Source organism: Leucopleurus acutus, assembly GCF_964270905.1.
Source record: "Leucopleurus acutus genome assembly, chromosome: 15".
In the NCBI taxonomy this organism is placed as follows: Eukaryota; Metazoa; Chordata; class Mammalia; order Artiodactyla; family Delphinidae; genus Leucopleurus; species Leucopleurus acutus.
In genome coordinates, this window is record NC_139157.1 from 74,915,663 (window position 1) to 74,938,447 (window position 22,785).

At 35.5% G+C, this 22,785-nt stretch overlaps 1 protein-coding gene across 1 annotated transcript in view; it reads left to right on the forward strand.

Moving 5' to 3' along the window:
* The first annotated feature begins 1,285 nt into the window (after positions 1–1,285).
* Positions 1,286–22,785, forward strand: part of LCA5 (lebercilin LCA5) — a 65,312-nt gene continuing 43,812 nt past the window's right edge. The window contains exons 1-2 of the mRNA XM_082855370.1: positions 1,286–1,571; positions 5,797–6,326. Of these exons, the coding sequence (XP_082711496.1) occupies positions 1,373–1,571; positions 5,797–6,326 (729 nt within the window). The 5' untranslated portion in view covers positions 1,286–1,372. The remainder of the gene's footprint in view (positions 1,572–5,796; positions 6,327–22,785) is intronic.

A 22,785-nucleotide genomic window follows, 5' to 3' on the forward strand; every position in this document is an offset into this window, starting at 1 on the left:
TCCAGACGTTATTTTGGTATATTATGTATACCTTGGTTTGCAATTTTTTTTCAGTTCCTGAGTTCAGTTAAAAAGAATACTCAGTGTTTTCAGTATTTTTCAATGACTGTGTGTAGTTGAGATCATATTTATACACCAGTTTGAATTTTTCCTTTTACTGTAATAGTATAAGCATCTTCGTTGTTAACACAAACTTTCTGTAAACATTTCTAACAGTTGCATGATACTAGGCTATATTGATTTTTTCAATACTTTCCTTAATTTTGTTAGTTATTTTGCAGTGGTTAGATTAGGTTGCTTCCTTTTTTGTTTTTGTTTTTAATTGTACTGCATTAAATATTTGTGCATAAACTTTCCCCCTATTTTTAGGGTAATTTTCTTGGTGTCCGGCAATGGAATTATCAGATCAAAGGTTAAAAGCATAATTAAAGTTTTAATATATTTTGCCAACTTTTTTCCCAGTATTTTCTTGACAGCCATTCTGGAAGCATTGAGTGTTGAGAAATCTGTGACAATTTGATAGGTTTAAAAATGGTATCTGAGGCTGAATGTTATTATGTGCCTATAGTTTGTATGGCTTGCTGTGGGTCTTAATATGTATTTGCCATTTATCTTTGGACTTCATATTTTTCTTACGGCATGATATGAGGTATTTATTGTTAAGGGTGGTAACCATTTTTCTGTCATGTTGCAAATGTTTTTTCATCAGGTGCTTTAATTTGATTAATTTTTTTACATACTTTCAGTTTTACATTTTTATGCAATTTTAGATATTTTTCTTTGGTTTTGTTAGCAGTCTTGTCCTTTACCACCATCCCCCAACACCCCACCCCCCCAAAAAAGAAAGAAATTGGTGATTTGATCATAATTCACCTGTTAAAAATCAGCACTTGTGTTTATTTTAAATCTTAAGATTCAAGGGAGTCAAGTGCAGTTAACATTTATTCAGAAGCAAGTATATGTCAGGTACTTTACATGTTCTCTGTCTAGGCTCTGACAGTTTGTCTTTTCTCCAAATACTGTAAACAACTGTGTGAAAATATAGATGAATTAAATTACAGCCTCTTTTAAAAATTATAAGCAGTATATTATTTTGCTTTTAGTATATTTCATTGTAATTAACTGTAGAAATCTATTTCATGAAATATGATGAGTTTCCTTCCCCCTTCCTTAATTGTAGGGGAAAAAAGTGTATTTTCTGGTCCCTCCTGTGAATTGTGGACCACAGATACAGAGAGAAAACAAATTGCACATACATGAATATTATCCCCGAGATCTGAAGACTCTAAAAAATGCTCTTCAGGATTGCCATGGATTTTTCTGAAGAAAAGAATCTGTGAAATTATGTGAATAGAGGCCATTTTTCAAAGCCATGGGGGAAAGAGAAAGAAGTCCAGGTACTGGTAAAGAAAGTAAGGCAGGCAGACATTATTACTCTTACTGTTCATCTGATTTTGGAGCTACACCACAGTCTTCTGGCCGGTCATCGCTGGTCCATCCGTCCTCACCGGCAAGTATTAAGAGAAAAAATCCTAAAAAACAAATTTCAGACAGCCAAGTGCGTCATCAAGGTAAGCATCCTTTAAAAAAGTCCAGTAGATCTAGAAAATTCATTTTGAATGCTTAAGGAAAACATGTATGAATGAAACTCTTCTATTAATATGTATATGGATATGTGCATGGAAATGGGATGATTTACATTTAGAATAGGATATATTTTTATAAATGTTGCTTATGGTACTGTGTATTATCCTTTGTTATATTCAAAGTCATACGGTATACCAAAGAAAGAACCATAACTGAGGCTTCTCATTTTGTTTTCTCTTGTTCCTAAATAAATGATTATCTTGGAGTTTGTGAGGTACTGTAAAGGCAAAAAAACCACAAAAAGCCCCACAAAACACGTGGACCTTCCTTTATCTTCAATTTCAAAAAGTAGTGAGAAGCATTGATATAAAGTGGTTAAGGGGCATTTTTATAGATTGAGTAAAATTACTTTCCCTACTTATTACAAAAGTTCAAATTCAGCCTAGAATTGGAATTTGGTGCTTGGGTCCACCAGTCTGTTTTCTATTAAGCTGTGTTATAATGGAAACAACATAAATCATTAGAAATAATTTTTCTAACTAAAATGTTACTAGTCTGGAACTAGTTATTAATATATATTTGACTAGATAATGTTCTAGAAATCTCTTCTTCATCTTAATAAATCCCTGGTCAAGAAAACCCTGGTGTACTTAGTAACAAAATATGTAAGGAGTATGAGTATATCATAGAAAAGTAAGCTAAGGTAAATGAGGTTTTATAATATATGTTAATAAATACAGCACAATATAACAGCAGTAGCTTAGAATGGTAAGATTGCAAGGCAGGGAGTGGTAAGTTTGGGAGATGAAAAGGAAAACAGGGGGAAGGCAATGAAACACCTGGAATCTTGTGTTAAGATATTGACTGTTTCTGTACAGGAGAATAGTTAGCTATTGAAAAGTTTTAATCAGGAGTTTGATTAAATTTGCCTTTACAGATTTTTACTTTGAAAAGTAACATTTGCTTTTTTAGAAGAGTGTATGTTCCTTTTGAAAGCAGCCCTCTCATGGATCCCTGATATAGCTTCCCAGGGATGTTGATACTTTGAACAATTTGGGTGCATTTTCTTCTTCTGTTTGTCTGTCTGTTTGTCCTGCAAGTACAATGCTGCAGGTTTCTTAGTCTCTTCCTCCAAATCTGTCTCAGTGCAGTTTTCTTGTTTTGATTTTGTGGCTGAGAGCATGATCTGATATTAAACTTTTGCTATATAATTAAGAACAAACAGACCTTAGGATTGAACCTTAGAAAATGACTGTTTATTCCCAAGAAATCATTTACATACCTTGGGAATTACTGGCAAGAATACTTTTTCACTTGTTACCCAGAAGCAGTTTAGGAGGCTACCCAATTAAGGAGTCAGAACTTCTTACGCCTTATCTTATTTAAGAAGATAATTGAGAAAAAGCTATGAGAAACAGTTCTAATATCACCCAGAAAAATTTCGGTTATTGTCTTCAATCTGACTTGTACTGTTTTCTGCTTTGCATTATGTTTTGAATTAAAATCTGTGGTAATTTGTCTACCTGAGATCAAACAACATAACCAAACTGATAACTTTCCTTAAACACTAAGTTAATTCCTTTTGGTTTAAGTCACAATCATCAGTGTAGACTAAATTAAGGAAAGAACAAATGTGATTAAAAAAGCATCTTTAACACTTGAATTTGTGGAATTTCATGTTTGATAACATATTCTTCCTCCTTTTAAATTTCAGCATGCTTTATTTGTGCTCTATCAGAAGTTATTTGTGCTCTATCAGAAGTAAAATTTGTGCTCTATCAGAAGTTATATGATAATAAAATTTAAAATTTATACATCTTTGTGTATTACATATTACATACTTATTCTATTTCTTGTTTTATCAATAATATAAACACTGAGTTTTTGGTAGATGCATAGTTTATCTTTGTTACATGTTTTTTAAATGAGTCATACCGTAATTTTAACACCTGACGGAAGGAAAAAAGCAGTTATTTGCCCACCCTCTTTTTGGTGGTGACTTAACAAGGGGGAGATGAAGAATGATATACACAACAATAAGTCATCTTTGTTCTGACTCCTATTAGCCCTGTATTTCATCTTGATAGTTTTAAACATGAAAGAGGTAGATGAACGCTAAGAAATATTTTTGAGTTCTGGTTAAGTGTACTTTGTTTGTAGATGTACTAATAGAATATGCTAAAAATCAATGTTCAGATTTTTAGGATGTCAAAAGTTGGTTGTGGAAGCCCTTTCTGTCTGGCTAAATTGTTCAATAAAATATTAGTGGAAAATTTTTATCCTGATTCGTATAATATCTAGGCTTTAACTTTTCAAATTAAGTTTCCATTTGTATGAAGTCTTGTTTGCTGAGCAATATAATTTTATACATAAAAATCAGAGATTTGGAATGATTAACATTCATCCTTATGTACAGTCATTTTTATGTATAAAGTTTCTGTCACTCCAAGAGCTGAATACATATTCTATAATAGCATATAGATACTAAAACTCTATTAATTCAGTATGTTGGGAAAGAAAGAGAATTGAAATGATGGGTGCTCCAATTTAAAACTGGAGCAATCTCTCCAATGGAAATATAATGCAAGTCGCAAATGCAAGCCACATATACAGTTTTTTACTGCCACATTTAAAAAGAAAAGCAGGTGGAATTAATTTTAATAATTTATTTAACCCAACATATCCAAAATATTATCATTTCTAAATATAGTTAATATAAAACATAGTGTGTGGAATATTCTGCATTCCTTTTTTTTTTTAAACTAAGTGTTTGAAATCTGGTATGTATTTCATAGTTACGGGGTGTCTCAGTTTGGACCACCCACATTTCAAGTTTCTCAGTAGGCACATGTGGCTAGTGACTACTATATTGGATAGCATAGTTTCAGAGTTACAAGTAGGTTTTCCCTCATTTCTTTTTATTACCACTTCCTTTCATATATTCAAGCATTTATAGAGCTGCAATCCCAAATCAGTTACACATTCAAAATAGCTTCTATAAAACTTCCATCTCTTTAATGAAACTTTATAGTGTTAAATTGTAAATATTACTCTTACCCTTGTTTACATAATGAAATCAGGGTATCCATGGCTGGTAAAACGGGTAGGGAAACATTGGATTTTCTAGTTTTTCTTCATTTTTTTTTCCCTCTGGAATGCATTTCCTTCTTGAAAAAATGCAGTCACCTTGGAGATTAAAGTTCGTTATTCTCAACTGTGGCAGACTTCCAGATGCCTCTTTTAAAGGGCAGGTGCTTTGTATATTGAGGCTTAAGTTTAATGAACTTTTAGTAAAAAGAAAAAAAAAACATTCCAAATTTTTGTGAAATATTGTGATTAATGTGTGTTAGTTAACTTTACAGATTTCACATGCTTGTACTTTTTAGGGTGGAGTTTTTTGTTTATCTTGTTCTTAAATTATGCCAGATGTTTTTGATTCGAACATCACACAAAAGAAAGCCTCTGAGAAAGCATTTAGAATCACACCTGTACTGCTGAAGTGTTTTCTGTTTCCAATCACTGATACCTGGGATTAAGTTTTTGTCGCTGACAGAGAATATTTGTGGAGAACTTTCTGTTTTACATGCAAACTTCAGTTAATGCTCACGACAACAAATGAGTTGTTATCCTCATTCTGTGGGTAGGGAAGATAGACCTGGAAAAGGTTTAAGTTGAATTGCTCAAGGATTTATTAAGTGGTAAATCTGAGTCGCAAATCTTCTTGCTGTCATGTTGTCATCCTCTTTCTCCAAATAGAGATTTCTAACTAATTTAAAAAACCCATACATTTCCACATTTTAAATAATGATCCCAAATATCTTGGCACAAATGACTTGAATATCACAATATTTTGTCCAGTATTTATTAGGCACCATGCTAGTGCTGACGGTGCCTGTGTTCAAATGCTGGCTGGCTATCTTATCTGTAAAGTTAAAAATGGTAAAATAATTCCCTATAAACTATGGGGATATTGTTTTGCTGGATCAGAATATAATTCTTGAACTTTCTTAAAAGATTTCAAACCTTTCTTATAAAACCATTATATTAAGAGCTCTAGGTAAAACCTGATATCTAATTAAATATTGTAAAATCATTTTTTAAGGAAACAAGATAACTAAAGAATGTTGTGGATCCACTTGTGTTAGGATGAGTAAATAATACTACATCTGGTACAGCTTTCACTTTACATTATTACTGTTTCTTTTTTAGTCCCTAGGAAACCAAGCCCTAAGGGTCCACCAAACAGAAGGGGAGTCCCAGCGGGATTTCACTCCCAGGGCCTCAATAGGGAGCCACTTCGGAAAGATACTGATCTTGTTACAAAACGGGTTCTTTCTGCAAGACTGCTAAAAATCAATGAATTGCAGAATGAAGTAACTGAACTCCAGGTCAAGTTAGCTGAGCTGCTAAAAGAAAATAAGGCTTTGAAAAGGCTTCAGTATCGGCAGGAGAAAGCCCTGAATAAGTTTGAAGATACAGAAAATGAAATCTCACAACTTATTGCTCGTCATAACAATGAGATTACAGCACTCAAAGAACGCTTAAGAAAATCTCGAGAGAAAGAACGGGCAACTGAGAAAAGGGTGAAAGATACAGAAGGTGAACTATTTAGGACAAAACTTTCCTTACAGAAACTGAAAAAGATCTCTGAAGCTAGACACCTACCTGAACGAGATGACTTAGCAAAGAAACTCGTTTCAGCAGAGTTAAAATTAGATGACACCGAGAGAAGAATTAAGGTAAAATTTCTACAGTTTCTAATTGTGCTGTTTTGTGTTATTCCTCATTGGGCATTTAATGTGCTCTTTTAAGACTGCTTATTGCAGTTCTGCATTGCTTGGAAATGAAAACTATTTTTTTGGTATTACCTTTCTGAGTAAGAGATTAGGAAAAACTTAAGATTTTATCTTTAAGAGCAAGATGTAAAAGATTGTGTACATTAATGGGCCACATGTTAATGGATATTTAATTCCATGGATCTTGGCCATTTGGGGGAAATATACTATTTGATTATGTGATTGTTTCTCTGAAATTGAAAATGATACTATAAGAGCTATAGTGTAGAAAACTGACATTTTGGGGCCATTGTGTAAGAAATGCCACATGAATAATACTTTCTGTTTTTATTTCTTTGAACATTTGTGAAAGATATATTTTGGGACAGGGTGTGCCTCTGCTCCCCCAAATAAAAACTGATGTGAGAGGTGGGTGGAATGATGTTGAGTTAATGGTCTGAGAATACAGCAGATCTTATAAAAATATTTTTTTCTTATAATTAGAGAGGAAAAGAGTCCTACCCCATGACTGTTATATGGAAAACTTATATTAGATGATACCTGTGAGATATATACACACCCCCCCCCACACACACACATATATATCTCAAATCAAATATTATATTTTCGGCAAGTGACTAAGATCCACGGAGTTAAACACCCACTGAAATGTGGTGCTGTGTGTGTGTGTGTGTGTGTGTGTGTGTCTGTGTGTATCAAACAGAAGCCCTGAGTCAGGGCTTAGAATTACTTAGAATTGTTTAGAAAGCAAAGGTAGGGAAAAAGTATGAGAATAATGCCTGCTGTGAGAGCTCTCTGAGCAAGGGAAAGTCAGAACTATAAATAAACTAGCTTTCTGCAGTGTATTAATTAGATGTTTTTAGTACATGGTATGATAATAGTACTTCGTAGTCTGTATAGTATGCCAGGCTCAATCTACCAATGCCATGCCCAGAGACAGTGGCTTATTAAATGGAGTGTATATCAGTGACCAGAAAAAGTGCCTAGCTTATTCTCCAAAATTAGCAATCATTAACTTCTGTTTCAGTGCACAGAAGATATCTTATTGTATAGGTTCCACCAGTGATCAACTCAAACTTCAGAGCAACATACGAAAACTTTTTTTTAAGGACCACTTTCCTATGTAGTGGGGTGGGGGTAGGGATGGAAGCAACTATTGTCATAAACAAATAGCTGACATTTTAATTATTTTTAAAGGGAAGTATAAAATGTGCCACATAATGGATTTTAAAATTAGGAACCAAGAGCACAGAATGCTAATTAATAAGTATGGTTGAAAACAACCCACACCTCTGTGCGTGTTTATATAAAACTAGAGAGAACACGGAGTTGCAGTACGCATGCGCGCACACACACACACACACACACACACACACACACACACATATACACATACTGCAGTTCTCTCTTATAGCCAGTTAGGAAGGGGGTTGATGGAGTGGTAGAGGAGGGAAGAGAAAGAAGGAAGAGAGGAAAAATGGAATAAGTCTGTGGTTTCTGAGTTGTAGATGGAGTTGAATTATGTGGCTACCCACTTGAGAGCTGAAAATCAGTCATCTGTGATGATAAGTCTTTGAAATACTTGTTAACTGTATAGTGTCCTCAATTCTTACTTTTTTTTCTTAGTGGAGTTAAGAAATTTAAAAAAACTTTATTTTTGGTTAATTTAGGTTGACATGAAGTTTTAACAACATTATGTAGAGAGATCGCATAGATCCTTCATCCAGTTTCTCCAGTGGTAACATATAGCATACTTAGAATATAATATTGCAGTTAGGAAATTGGTGGTAATACATTGATACAACTCATCAACCTTATTCAGATTTCACCAGTTTTACCTGGACTTGTTTCTGTGTGTGTGTGTGTGTGTGTGTGTGTGTGTGTGTGTGTTTATTTAGTTCTATGCAATTTTATCACATGTGTAGATTCATGTGACCATCACCGTGGTCAAGATGCAGAACAGTTCCATCACAGGGAACTTGTGTTACCAACTTATAGGCACAGTTACCTTCCTGGCTTCCCCAGCTCTCTGATCTGTGGCATCCACTGATCTGTTCACCGTTTCTATAATTTCATCATTTTAAGAATGTAATATAAATACTGGAATCATACAGTATTTAACCTTTTGCGGTTGGCAGATTTCATTTTTTCCCTTGAGCTCCATCCAAGTTGTTGCATCTATCAATAGCTTGTTCCTTTTTTTATTCCCAGGTAGTATTCCATGGCATGGATATACAACAGAGTGTTATGGTATATCCCGTTGAAGGGCATTTGGATTGTTTGCAGTTTTTAGCTATTACCTAATAAAGCTGTTATGACCATTCATGTACAGATCTTTGTGTGAACATAAATTTTCATTTCTCTGGAATATATGCATGAAAGTATACTTGATGGATTGTATGATAAGCACACGTTTTGTAAGAAACCGCCTTTCTCTTTTGTAGAGCAGCAGTACCATTTTACATTTTTACCAGCAATGTATAAGTGATCCACTTTCTGCACATCCTTGCCAGCATTTGGTGTTTTCACTTTTTAAAATTTTAGCCATTCTTACAGGTTTTTAGCACTGTCTCTTGGTTTTAACTTGCATTGTTCCTAATGGCTAATGATGTTGAACATCTTTTTATATGCTTATTTGCCATCAGAAGATCCTGTTCATTTTGTTTGTTTTTTGCCTATATTTCTCATTGGATTGTTTGTGCTTTTACTGTTGAATTTTGATAGTTCTTTATATATATACTAAATGCAGGTTCTTTGTCAGGTACGTGGTTTGCAAATATTTTCTCCCGGTTTGTAGCTTGTCTTTTCATCCTCTTCACAGGGTCTTTCAGAGGAAAGGTTTTAAATTTTGATGTGGTCCAGTTTATCAGATTTTTCTTTCATGGATTGTGCTTTTTAGTGTCAAGTTAAGAATTCTTTGCTATCCCTGGTACCCTTTGTCTGTAGCTCCAAAGATTTTCTACTGTGTTTTTATCCAAAAGCTTTATGGTTTTATGTTTTAAAGTCCATGATTCATTTTGAGTTAATTTTTGTATAAGTTGTGAGGTTTAGGTCGAGGTTCATTTTTTTTCCCCCACCTTTTAGTGCCCAGTTGCTCTAGTACCATTTGTTGAAAAGGCTGTTCTTCCTCCACTGAATCTGGCACCTTTGTCAAAAATCAGTTGGACTTATTTTTGTGGGTCTATTTCTGGATTCTTTATTCTACTGATATATGTGTCTGTCCCTCTGATGATACCACACTCTCCTCATTACAGACTACATAGTAAACCATATATATATGATTATGGTAGAGGGATTCATCTCATGTTATGCTTTGTTTTTAAAATTTTACCTATTTTAGCTACTCTAGGTCCTCTACCTTTCCAAATGAACTTTAGAATAAACTTGTCTCTGTCTACCAACACCTTCCTGAGATTTTGATAAGAATTTCATTAAACATGGATCAATTTGTGGAGAATTGACATCATTATTATGTTGAATCTTCCAATTTTTTTAGTATATTTATTTTTTATTTTTTTATTTTGGCTGCACTGGGTCTTAGTTGCGGCACATGGGATCTTTTAGCTGCAGCATGTGGACTCTTAGGTGCGGCATGCGGACCCTTAGTTGTGGCACGCAAACTCTTAGCTGCACCATGCAAACTCTTAGTTGCGGCATGTGAACTCTTAGTTGCAGCATGTATGCGGGATCTAGTTCCCCGACCAGGGATCGAACCTGGGTCCCCTGAATTGGGAGCATGGAGTCTTACCCACTGGTCCACCAGGGAAGCCCCGAATCTTCCAATTCTTGAACACAGTATATTTCTCCATTTTTGATTATTTTCATCATCATTTTTTAATTTTCCGGATTCAGATCGAAACAGGTTTTGTTAGATTTATACCTAAATATTTCATTTTGTTTGAAGCAACTGTAAATAGTCTCAGTTTTTTCTGGATGAGAAAATTATTTTTTTCAAATTTCAAAGCTCATTTTTATTGCAAAAATCATTTTCACAAGGGGTTATGACTATTTAATGCACATAAAGGAATGGCCTAGCTTTAGAAGTTTACTCTCAAGTTTCAGGAATGTTAAGTTTATTAGCTCCAAGCCTCAAAGTTTGTTTGGGAGATCTAAACTGCTTCATTTCTGTTGTAAATTATATTGGAAGCAACATTTAATACGTTATTATGAACCTACTCTCAAATCAATCTCAAGTCAGCTGTCATATCAAACTAGCTCTCTTATGAATGGAGGAGCCTCTGCAACCCACCTGAGGGTAATTATTCTCTGCTTTTTAGCTTACCTTTTCATACTTCCTAAAGTTTTGATACTTCCTAAAGTTTTCATTTTGAAAGAAAATTATCTTTCATAATCTCAGTAATCAATCCAGAATTCGAAATATTTACTATTGTCTTAATTTAGTGTGAAATTTAGCTTTTGTTAGCTTTTGTTCTCATGCCTCGTTCAGTTTTTCAAATGTTATTTAACACTAAGTTAATCTTTTTTCTTCAGACTCGGTACCATTGACTTTAAGGGTAAGGGAAGAATCTAGGAGCTCAATTGTGGTGTTTCATTTTGCAAATTAACTAAAACCTGAGAAAGTCCCGAGTGTCCCTTGAAATTGCAGTAAAGGCCTAGTAGTGCTGTCTTTAAGTTTTGTGCTATTCTTTACTAAGGATGACTATCTGTACGGTGTTGTTTGTTTATTTTAGGAATATGTCCTTAAGCTGGAGTTTGTGACAGGCAACTTTGTTTATAGATTGCCTTATCCCAGAAAGGATTTCAGGCCACAATTCTTATTCCCCTTGTGTTACATTTTCTTCCTGGGGGGGGGTGGTGGGCGAGGGGCGGCAGGGAAGCATTCTTCAAGGTTACCTCTAAATAGTTGAGCTGTGAAAAACTTCCCTCTTCACCCTCTGTAAGTTGGATACAAGTTTATTTTGTTAGTTGATGGAAGTGACAGAATGCATAGTCTGAGTAATTTAAGAGTACTGTGGTTTAGAAGTGGACACATGGTTAGACAAACAACCTTTTAAAATACGAGTAGGGACAATCCATCACCCATAGCAGTTGTTTTTCACCAGCCTTGCGCCCCGTGGTCTGCCGGATCCTGGGCCTTATACCAGGAATAAAGAGCTGCTTGATAGGGTTAAATTTGTTGAGCTCTGTACAAAGGTACAGACAGCTAAATCAGACTACATGTTTATTTCTTTATTTAGGGTTGGCTTTATACCTTCATTTAGGCTTTTACTTCAATAAGTTTATTGAGTAGGGTCCTATCAAAGTAGCAGCCCCAGTTAAATATGTTTATTTTAATATTAATAGCTATATCTATTAATATTTAAATAAAACAACAAATTGTAAAAAAGCTGCAAAAAACTGTTAAAGTGCTAACATTTGCAGCAGTAAAATATTTTTAGTTATATAATGCAGTGATTCTCAAATTTTTTGTTCTGAAGGCCCTTTTATACTCTTAAAAATTATTGCAGATCCCCCCCCACCATTACCACAGGAGCTTTTGTTTATATGGCTATACCTGTTGATATTTACCATATTAGAAATTAAAATTGAGAACATTCAAAAATATTTCTTAATTTATTTAAAATAAACAATAACTCACTAAATGGTATCATGAAATCTTTTAATGCAAAATATCTATTTTCTAAACCCAAAATAAATTGGGACAAGAGTGGCATCATTTTATTGATATATATTTGCAAATTTCTTCAGTGTCATACTTAATAGAGGACAGCTGGGTCCTCATAGCTGCTTCTGCATTCAATCTGTTGCAATATGTTGTTACGCTTGGTAAATAAAAGAAAATTCAGCCTCACACAGATGTCTATAGGAGTTAGAAAATGGAGGAATATTTAAAAGCTTTTCAGATAACTGGATATTCTTTGATACTACATCAAAACTGAGTAAGTGGTGTTCTCAAAGGTTTGTTGCAATGTGGAATCTAAAACCGTGTCAAAGAATTTTTTGTACTCTGTCGCCTTAAAATCCATTGGTCTTCTCCTTTGAATGAATGTTTTACTCATGAATGATTTTGTAATATCATGGATTAGTCATTTGGAAAATGTTCGTTATTTGGAAAATGTTCGTTCATTGCATTAGGCACACTTTCCAAATATTGACATGTTTCGTTATATAATATCACATGTTATATAGCCTTTGGAAAGCTCCATCGTACACTCATGACAGTGAGTGAGAATAGCAAATAATATTGTATTATAAAGTAGTTCTGACCTTGCAAACTCCCGAAAGTGTCTCAGAGACCTTTAGGGGTCCCTGTACCACTCTTCGAGAATCACTGATTGAGTATCAGTGGTTCTTTGTTAGCAACTTCATTAGCGATTCCCCCAGTTTGCAGTTTCTATTGATGACTGCCAAACTGCACTATTGTTTACTGGGCCTGGAACTGTCCTCCAGTAGGGGCTGAAGGTAAAGGCACCGATTCTGTCCTGTCCCTCATAAGAAAGCCTTACAGCTGGGGTTGCATTCCTGATCTCAGGATGCAGTAGCAGATTAGTCAGAGATATGATCAACAGTCTGTCATAAAGCAAATATCATGAATTGCTAACTATCATAAGAATCCTTAATCACTAAATGGGAAGTTATCTACTAAGTTTTATGAAAAGATCATAAATGTAATAGCATGCACATAATTATTAAAATACTCCAGTAAGCTGTAGGGCACACATTTTAATGCATTAAAAAATCCAACTCTAGGGCTTCCCTGGTGGCGCAGTGGTTGAGAGTCCGCCTGCCGATGCAGGGGACATGGGCTCGTGCCCCTGTCTGGGAAGATCCACCTGCTGCGGAGCGGCTAGGCCCGTGAGCCATGGCCACTGAGCCTGCGCGTCCGGAGCCTGTGCTCCGCAACGGGAGAGGCCACAGCAGTGAGAGGCCCGCGTACCGAAAAAAAAAAAAAAAAAATCCAACTCTATTTTAACATTAAATTGGCACAGAGTGAATTACCTTGTCAGAAAAATATAATGAAACTGTTAACAAGGCTTTCTCTCACTTTTTAGAAATTTCTGAAGATTTTGGGGAATGATTTGAGTAGCCTGAATGTCATAGAGCTCTAAAATGAAGTTTGAATAGACTTCTTTTTCTTTTGATAGTTTTTCTTGTAACAGATTGGCATTCAAATTCCCTTGGCCCTAGAGCTGCCCTCAAGTAGGTATTTGTTTCTTGTCGATAAAAAAATAATATTGTCCTCCACTGTAAATCATTTTCAAAAGTAAGAATTGATTCAGCTTTGTCTTCCCTTACCCTTCCTAGTTGATTCAGAATGAGAATTGAGCTGTGTAGTGTTGGCTAGGTAGATTCCTTCTCCTGTATCTTTCCCTGCCATACCTTACTCCAGTGGCTAGGTTTCTGCTCTAAATGTTTTTTTTTGCCCTTTCACCCTCCAGAAACCCAAATCCAGAAGGCCTGCCTTTGCCTCACCTACCTGCTTTGTTTCTTTAAAAAAAAAAAAAAAAAATGCTAATTAGGACAGAGTAATGGAGGTCAGACCAGGAGCTCAGCTCAGTTTTTGCCCTATTCTGACGTTGTGCAGCCCTCTTAATGCCCAGATTTTGGTTGCTTTGTTTGCAGAATTAAATGATTCTGAGGCCCCTCTCAGTTCTGAAATCTGAATCAGAGTCTAAATCATGTTTTTATACCTTTCATGTGTCAAAAGTATTTTTAGCATGGTAAACCGTATTTATTAAAAAAAATTAAGTCCTTATTAGGCTTATTATTGAAGTTGGAGAAATGAAAGATTTCTAATGTTGAAGAAAGGAACTGATTGTGAAATAAAATAGCATCCATTGAGATCCTTAATTGGCTAGATTTTATTATATTATTTACAAAATTTTTATCATTTTTGGTGGAAGAAGATTTACAATGAAATTATGAGATCTGTGATTGAAGGGTAAAGTTTAAAACCATTGCAGAGAATAAATTTGGTAGGGTGCTTAGAAACTAACCATTTAGGTAGAACAATTATTACAGCAATTTTGTGTTAATATTTACAGTAAAAACCTTCTATCGAAAAAGTAATAGAAGTACTAAAAAAAGGGCCTAAAAATTCAAATAATACAGAGAGGTATACAGTGAAACATCAGTATCCCTCTATGCTATCCTTTTGTAGGCCTCTTCTCAAGAAGTAATCGCTGTTAAGAAATCGTCTTTACATGCACAAATTCATACATGTATATGTGTATGTCCCTTTTTTTACTCTCTAACTACAAATGAAAGTGTACCATACACATTGCTTAATATGTGTTTTTTTCACATATTTTGGTGTTCTTTACATATCATTGTGGAGGTATATGTAATATATATATGTGTGTACACTCACATACACATATATTAAATCGGCCTCATTTTTATTTTTCAGGTTTTATTGAGATATAATTGACATATATTACTGTATACGTTTAATGTGTACAGCAAAATAGTTTGACTTACATATATTGTGAAATGATTATTGTAACAAGTTTAGTTAGCCTCCATCATCTCATAGATACAATAAAAAGCAAAAAAGGTTTTGTGTTTTGCTTTTGGTAATGAGTACCCTTTGGATTTGCTCTCTTAAACAACTTTCATGTGTATTCTACAGCAGTGTTACCTATAGTCATCATCCTATACATGCATCATATGCCTAGTACTTACTTTGTAACTGGAAGTTTGTACCTTTTGACTGCCTTCATCCAATTCTGCCACTGCCCCCTGCCCCACCTCCACTTCTGGTAACCACAAATCCGATCTCTTTTTCTGTGAGTTTGTTTGTTGTTGTTGTTGTTTTTTAAGATCATTTATACACACACCCCACAACTTCTTTATCCATTGATGAATAATGGACATCAGTGGATACTAAGGTTGTTTTCATGTCTTGGGTATTGTAAATATATGCCGCTACAAACATGGGGTGCAGATATCTTTTTGAGATAGTGTTTTCACTTCCTTAGGATATATTCCTAGAAATAGAATTGCTGTATCATATAGTAGCTCTATTTTTAATTCTTTGAGGATCCTCCATACTGTTTCCCATAGTGGCTGTACCAGTTTACAGTCCTACTAACAGTGCACAGGGGTTCCCTTTTCTCCACATCCTCACTAACATTTGTTGTCTCAATTTTTGATGATGGTCATTCTAACAGGTGTGAGGTGATAACTCGTTGCGGTTTTGATGTGCATTTCTCTAATGACTAGTGATGTTGAGCATTTTCATGTACCTGTTTGCCTTTCATATATCTTCTTTGGAAAAAAGTGTATTAATGTCTTTTGCCTATTTTTTAATTGGATTATTTGTGGTTTTTGCTGTTGAGTTGAATGAGTTCTTTATATATTTTGGATATTATTCTCTTATTACATATATTTTTTTCCCATTCCATAGGTTGTCTTTTCACTTGGTTGTTTCCTTTGCTGTGCAGAAGCTTTTTAGCTTGATGTAGTGTCACTTGTTTATTTTTTACTTTGTTGCCGTGCTTTAGGTGTCATATCCAAAGAATTATTGCCAACACCCATATTAAGAAGCTTATTTTCAATGTTTTCTTCTAGGGGTTTCATGGTTTCGGGTCTTACATTTAAGTCTTTAATCCATTTCAAGTTAATTTTTGTGAGTGGTGTAATATAGGGGTCTAGTTTCTTTCTTTTATATATGAATATCCAATTATCTCAGCACCATTTGTTGGAGAGACTGTCTTTTCTCCACTGAGTATTCTTGACTCCCTTGTCAAATATTAGTTTTGACTGTGTGTGCTTGGGTTTACTTCTGGGCTGTCAGTACTGTTCCATTGATCTCTTTGTTTCTATGTCACTACTGCACTGTTTTAATTACTATAGCTTTATAGTATTAGCGGGAAGTCTGGATGTGTGTGATGCCTCCTGCTTTTTGTTCTTCTTCTTGAGGATTGCTTTGGCTCTTTGGGGTCTTTTGCCATTCATTATAAATTTTAGGATTCTTTTTCTGCTTCTGTAAAAAAAAAAAATGCCACTGGAATATTGATAGGCATTGCATTGAATCAGTAGATGGCCTTGGGTAAGTGTGGACAATTTTAAAATATTAATTCATCCATTCCATGAACACTGGATGCCTTTCCATTTACTTATATCTTCTTTGATTGCTTTGTCAGTATCTTTTAGCTTTCGGAGAAGAGATGTTTCACTTCTTTGGTTAAGTTTATTCCTAAGTATTTTATTGTTTGGATGCTATTGTAAATGGGATTATTTTCTTTTTTTCCAGCTAATTTGTTAGTGTATAGAAATGCTACTGATTTTTTGTATGTTAATTTTGTATCCTGTAACTTTGCTGAATTCAATGAATAGATCTAACGGTTTTTTGGCTAAAGTCTTTAGGATTTTCTCTATATAAAATCATGTCATCAGCAAATAGAGACAGTTTTACTTCTTCCTTTCTAATTTGGAAATTAGAAATTTTTTTTTTTAAGAAGATGTTGGGGGTAGGAGTTTATTAATTAATTAATGTATTTTTGCTGTGTTGGGTCTTTGTTTCTGTGCGAGGGCTATCTCTAGTTGTGGCAAGTGGGGGCCACTCTTCATCACGGTGTGCGGGCCTCTCACTATCGTGGCCTCTCTTGTTGTGGAGCACAGGCTCCAGACGCGCAGGCTCAGTAGCTGTGGCTCAGGGGCCTAGTTGCTCCACGGCATGTGGGATCCTCCCAGACCAGGGCTCGAACCCGTGTCCCCTGCATTAGCAGGCAGATTCTCAACCACTGTGCCACCAGGGAAGCCCTCAGATGCCTTTTATTTTTTTCTTGCCTGATTGCTCCGGCCAGGACTTCCAGTACTATATTGAATAGGAGTGGCGAGAGTGAGCATCCTTGTCTTATTCCTGATCTTAGAGAATAAGTTTCAAGCTTTCACCATTGAGTATCATGTTAGTAGTGGGCTTGTCATACGTGGCCTTTATTATGTTGAGGAATAATTCTTCTAATTTGTTAAGAGTTTTTATCAAGAACAAATGTTGAATTTTCTCAACTCCTTTTTTTGCATCTATTGAGATGAGCATATGATTTTTTTCTTTCCTTCTATTAATGTGGTATATCATTTATTGATTTGCATGTATTGAACCGTCTTTGCATCCCAGCTATAAATCTCACCTAATCATGGTGAATGTTCCTTTTAATATGGGGCTGATTTTGGTCTGCTAGTATGTCATTGAGAATTGTTGCATCTGTGTTCACCGGGGATATTGATCTGTAGTTTTATTTTCTGGTACTGTTCTTTTTTGTCTTTAGTATTAGGGTGATGCTGGCCTTGTAAAATGAGCTTGGGAGTGTTCCCTCTGCTTTGATTTTTTGAAAGAGTTTGATGTTTGGCAAACTTCACTGGTGAAGCCATCTGGGTCGTGTGCTTTTCTTCATTGGAAGTTTGGTTACTGATTCAATCTCCTTACTAGTAATCGGTCTGTTCAGACTTGTTTCTTCTTCAATCAGTCTTGGTAGTTTTGTTTTGTTTTTTTGCGGTACGCGGGCCTCTCACTGCTGTGGCCTCTCCCGTTGCGGAGCACAGGCTCTGGACTCGCAGGCTTAGCGGCCATGGCTCACGGGCCCAGCCGCTCCGCGGCATGTGGGATCTTCCTGGACCGGAGCATGAACCCGTGTCCCCTGCATCGGCAGGCGGACTCTCAACCACTGCGCCACCAGGCAAGCCCTTTGTCTTTGTTTTTTATAATTGGAGTATAGTTGCTGTACAGTATAAGTTACAGGTGTACAATATAGTGATTCAAAATTTTTAAAGGTTAATATCCATTTATAGTTATTATAAAATATTGGCTATATTCCCCATGTAGTACAGTATATCCTTGTAGCTTATTTTATTCCTAATAGGTTGTATCTCTTAGTCCCCTACCCTCATAATGCCCCTCTCCCTTCTCTCTTCCCACTGGTAACCGCTAGTTCTCTATATCTGTGAATCTGTGTTTTTTTTTTTTTGTTATATTCACTAGTTTGTTGTATTTTTTAGATCCCACATATAAGTAATACCATACAGTATTTGTCTTTGTCTGACTTACTTCACTTATCATAATGCCCTCAAAGTCTATCCATGTTGCTTCAAATGGCAAAATCTCATTCTTTTTTATGTCTGAGTAGTATTCCATTGTGTGTGTGTGTGTGTGTGTGTGTGTGTGTGTGTGTGTGTGTGTGTGTGTGTGTGAAGATGTGGTATATATATATTCATCTGTTGATGGACACTTAGGTTGCGTCCATATCTTGGCACTTGTAAATACTGCTATGAACATTGGGGTGCATGTATCTTTTTGAATTAGTGTTTTTGTTTTTTTCGGATATATACCCAGGAGTGGAATTGCTGGGTCATATGGTAGTCATATGGTAGTCATATGGTAGTTTAGACTTCAGACTATACTACGAAGCTACAGTAATCAAAACAGTATGGTACTGGTACAAAAACAGACACATAGATCAATGGGACAGAATAGAGAGCCCAGAAATAAACCTACAGACTATGGTCAATCTGTGACAAAGGAGGCAAAATATACAATGGAGAAAAGACAGTCTCTTCAGTAAGTGGTGCTTGGAAAACTGAACAGCTACATGTAAAAGTATGAAATCAGAACATTCTCTAACACTATATATTGATTAAAAAACTCAAAGTGGATTAAAGACCTAAATGTAAGACTGGATACTATAAAACTCCTAGAGGAAAACACAGGCAGAACATTCTTTGACATAACTTGTAGCAATATTGGATCTGTCTCCTAAAGCAAAGGAAATAAAAGCAAAAATAAGCAAATGGGACCTAAATAAAGTTAAAGCTTTTGCACAGCAAAGGAAACCATCTACAAAATGAAAGGACAGCATACTGAATGGGAGAAAGTTTTTGCCAATGATATGACCAATAAGGGGTTAGTTAATATCCAATCTACAGAAACAGCTCACAGAACTCAACATGAAAAAAAAGCAACCTGATTAAAAAATGAGCAGAAGAACTGAATAGACATTTTTCTGAAGAAGAAATACAGATGGCCAACAGGCACATGAAAAGATGCTCACATCACTAATCATTAGAGAAATGCAAATTGAAACCACAATGAGATATCACCTCACACCTGTCAGAATGGCTGTCATCAAAAATAACACAAATTACAAATGTTGGTGGGAGTGTAAGTTGGGGTAGCCACTGTGGAAAACGCTATGGAGGTTTCTCTAAAAATAGAACTAGCAGGCTTGGTAGTTTGTATGTTTCTAAGAATTGGTACATTTTCTAGGTTGTCCAGTTTGTTGGTATATAGTTGTTCACAGTAGCCTCTTAGGAGTCTTTGTATGTCTGTGATATCAGTTGTAATGTCTCCTTTTTTCATACAGTTTTGTTGATTTGGATCCTCTGTTTTCCTTGGTTAGTCTAGCTAAAGGTTTATCAATTTTATCTTTTCAAAGAACGGACTCTTAGTTTGGTTAATCTTTTCTATTGTTTTCCTGTTCTCTACTGCATTTATTTCTGCTCTAATCTTTATTATTTCCTTTCTTCTGCTAACTTTGGGCTCAGTTTTTTCTTTTTCTAGTTATTTTAGCCATGGAGTTATTGTTTATTGAGATCTTTCTTGCTTCTTAATGTCAGCATTTATTGCTCTGAACTTCTATTTTAGAACTGCTTTTGGGGCATCCTGTAAGTTTTGGTATGGTGTGTTTCCATTTTTGTTTGTCTTGATACACTTAAATTTCCTCTTTAGTTTTTCTTTGATCCGTTAGTTGTTCAGGAGAATGTTATTTAATTTTCATGTTTTGTGAATTTCCCAGTTTTCTTCTTGTTATTGATTTCTGATTTCATACCATTGTCAGAGAAGATACTTGGTATAATTTCAGTCTTCTTGAATGTGCTAAGACTTGTTTTGTGGCCTAGCATGTGGTCTGCCCTAGCATGTGGTTTTCCATGTCTGCTTGAGGAGAATGTGTATTCTGCTGTTGTCAGATAGAATGTTCTGTGTGTGTCTCTTAGGGCCATTTGTTCTATAGTACTGTTCAAATCTGTGGTCTTCTTACTGATTTTCTGTCTGGATGAGCTATCTGTTGTTGGGAGTGCATTATTAAAGTCCCTAACTATTATTATATTGATGTTTATTTCTCCTTTTGCTTAGGTGCTCTGATGTTGGGTACATAAATATTTACAACTGATATATCTTTTTGGTGTATTGACCCTTTCTCATTATATTATGACCTTTGTCTTTTTTTTTTTTTTTTTACAATGAATGACCTTGAATTTATTTTTTAAAAATTACAATAAGCTACAAGTATCAAAGAAGTGAAGTTACCTACAGTAGTCTGTATAGGAGCTCTTCGGACTTTCTTCTATTATGCTAAAAGAGTGGTGCTTTTAGGATTTACATTATTGTACTGTACACCATTTTCATACATGTACAACATTGGTGGATGAAAAATGTCTCTTAGCAGTAATACTGGATTGTAGCCTCTGGTTTTACCAGCTGCATACACTAGGACTATTATATAAGTAAAAATCTCCCTTTTGATACTGGAAAGTGATTAGAATGTGCAAACTGATGTAGTTTTTATTTATTTATTTATTTTTACCATTTTTAGTTTAAAGACTATTTTGTCTGATGTAAGTATAGCTCTCTCTGCTTTTTTTTTTAATACATCTTTATTGGAGTATAATTGCTTTACAATGGTGTGTTAGTTTCTGCTTTATAACAAAGTGAATCAGTTATACATATACATATGTTCCCATATCTCTTCCCTCTTGCGTCTCCCTCCCTCCCACCCTCCCTATCCCACCCCTCTAGGTGGTCACAAAGCACCGAGCTGATCTCCCTGTGCTATGCGGCTGCTTCCCACTAGCTATCTGTTTTACGACTGGTAGTGTATATATGTCCATGCCACTCTCTCACTTTGGCACAGCTTACCCTTCCCCATCCCCATATCCTCAAGTCCATTCTCCAGTAGGTCTGTGTCTTTATTCCCATCTTACCCCTAGGTTCTTCATGACATTTGTTTCTTTTTCTTAGATTGTATGTATATGTGTTAGCATACGGTATTTGTCTTTCTCTTTCTAACTTACTTCACTCTGTATGACAGACTCTAGGTCTATCCACCTCATTACAAATAGCTCAATTTCGTTTCTTTTTATGGCTGAGTAATATTCCATTGTATGTATGTGCCACATCTTCTTTATCCACTCATCTGATGATGGGCACTTAGGTTGTCGCCATCTCCGGGCTATTGTAAATAGAGCTGCAATGAACATTTTGGTACATGACTCTTTTTGAATTATGGTTTTCTCAGGGTATATGCCCAGTAGTGGGATTGCTGGGTCATATGGTAGTTCTATTTGTAGCTTTTTAAGGAACCTCCATACTGTTCTCTGTAGTGGCTGAACCAATTCACATTCCCACCAGCAGTGCAAGAGTGTTCCCTTTTCTCCACACCCTCTCCAGCATTTATTGTTTGTAGATTTTTTGATGATGGCCATTCTGACCGGTGTGAGATGATATCTCATTGTAGTTTTGATTTGCATTTCTCTAATGATCAATGATGTTGAGCATTCTTTCATGTGTTTGTTGGCAGTCTGTATATCTTCTTTGGAGAAATGTCTATTTAGGTCTTCTGCCCATTTTTGGATTGGGTTGTTTGTTTTTTTGTTATTGAGCTTCATGAGCTGCTTGTAAGTTTTGGAGATTAATCCTTTGTCAGTTGCTTCATTTGCAAATATTTTCTCCCATTCTGAGAGTTGTCTTTTGGTCTTGTTTATGGTTTCCTTTGTTGTGCAAAAGCTTTGAAGTTTCATTAGGTCCCATTTGTTTATTTTTCTTTCCATTTCTGTAGGAGGTGGGTCAAAAAGGATCTTACTGTGATTTATGTCATAGAGTGTTCTGCCTATGTTTTCCTCTAAGACTTTGATAATTTCTGGCCTTACATTTAGGTCTTTAATCCATTTTGAGCTTATTTTTGTGTATGGTGTTAGGGAGTGTTCTAATCTCATACTTTTACAGGTACCTGTCCAGTTTTTCCAGCACCACTTATTGAAGAGGCTGTCCTTTCTCCACTGTACATTCCTGCCTCCTTTATCAAAGATAAGGTGACCGTATGTGCATGGGTTTATCTCTGGGCTTTCTATCCTCTTCCATTGATCTATATTTCTGTTTCTGTGCCAGTACCATACTGTCTTGATTACTGTAGCTGTGTAGTATAGTCTGAAGTCAGGGAGCCTGATTCCTCCAGCTCTGTTTTTCGTTCTCAAGATTGCTTTGGCTATTCGGGGTCTTTTGTGTTTCCATAGAAATTGTGAAATTTTTTGTTCTAGTTCTGTGAAAAATGCCAGTGGTAGTTTGATAGGGATTGCATTGAATCTGTAGATTGCTTTGGGTAGTAGAGTCATTTTCACAATGTTGATTCTTCCAATCCAAGAACATGGTATATCTCTCCATCTATTT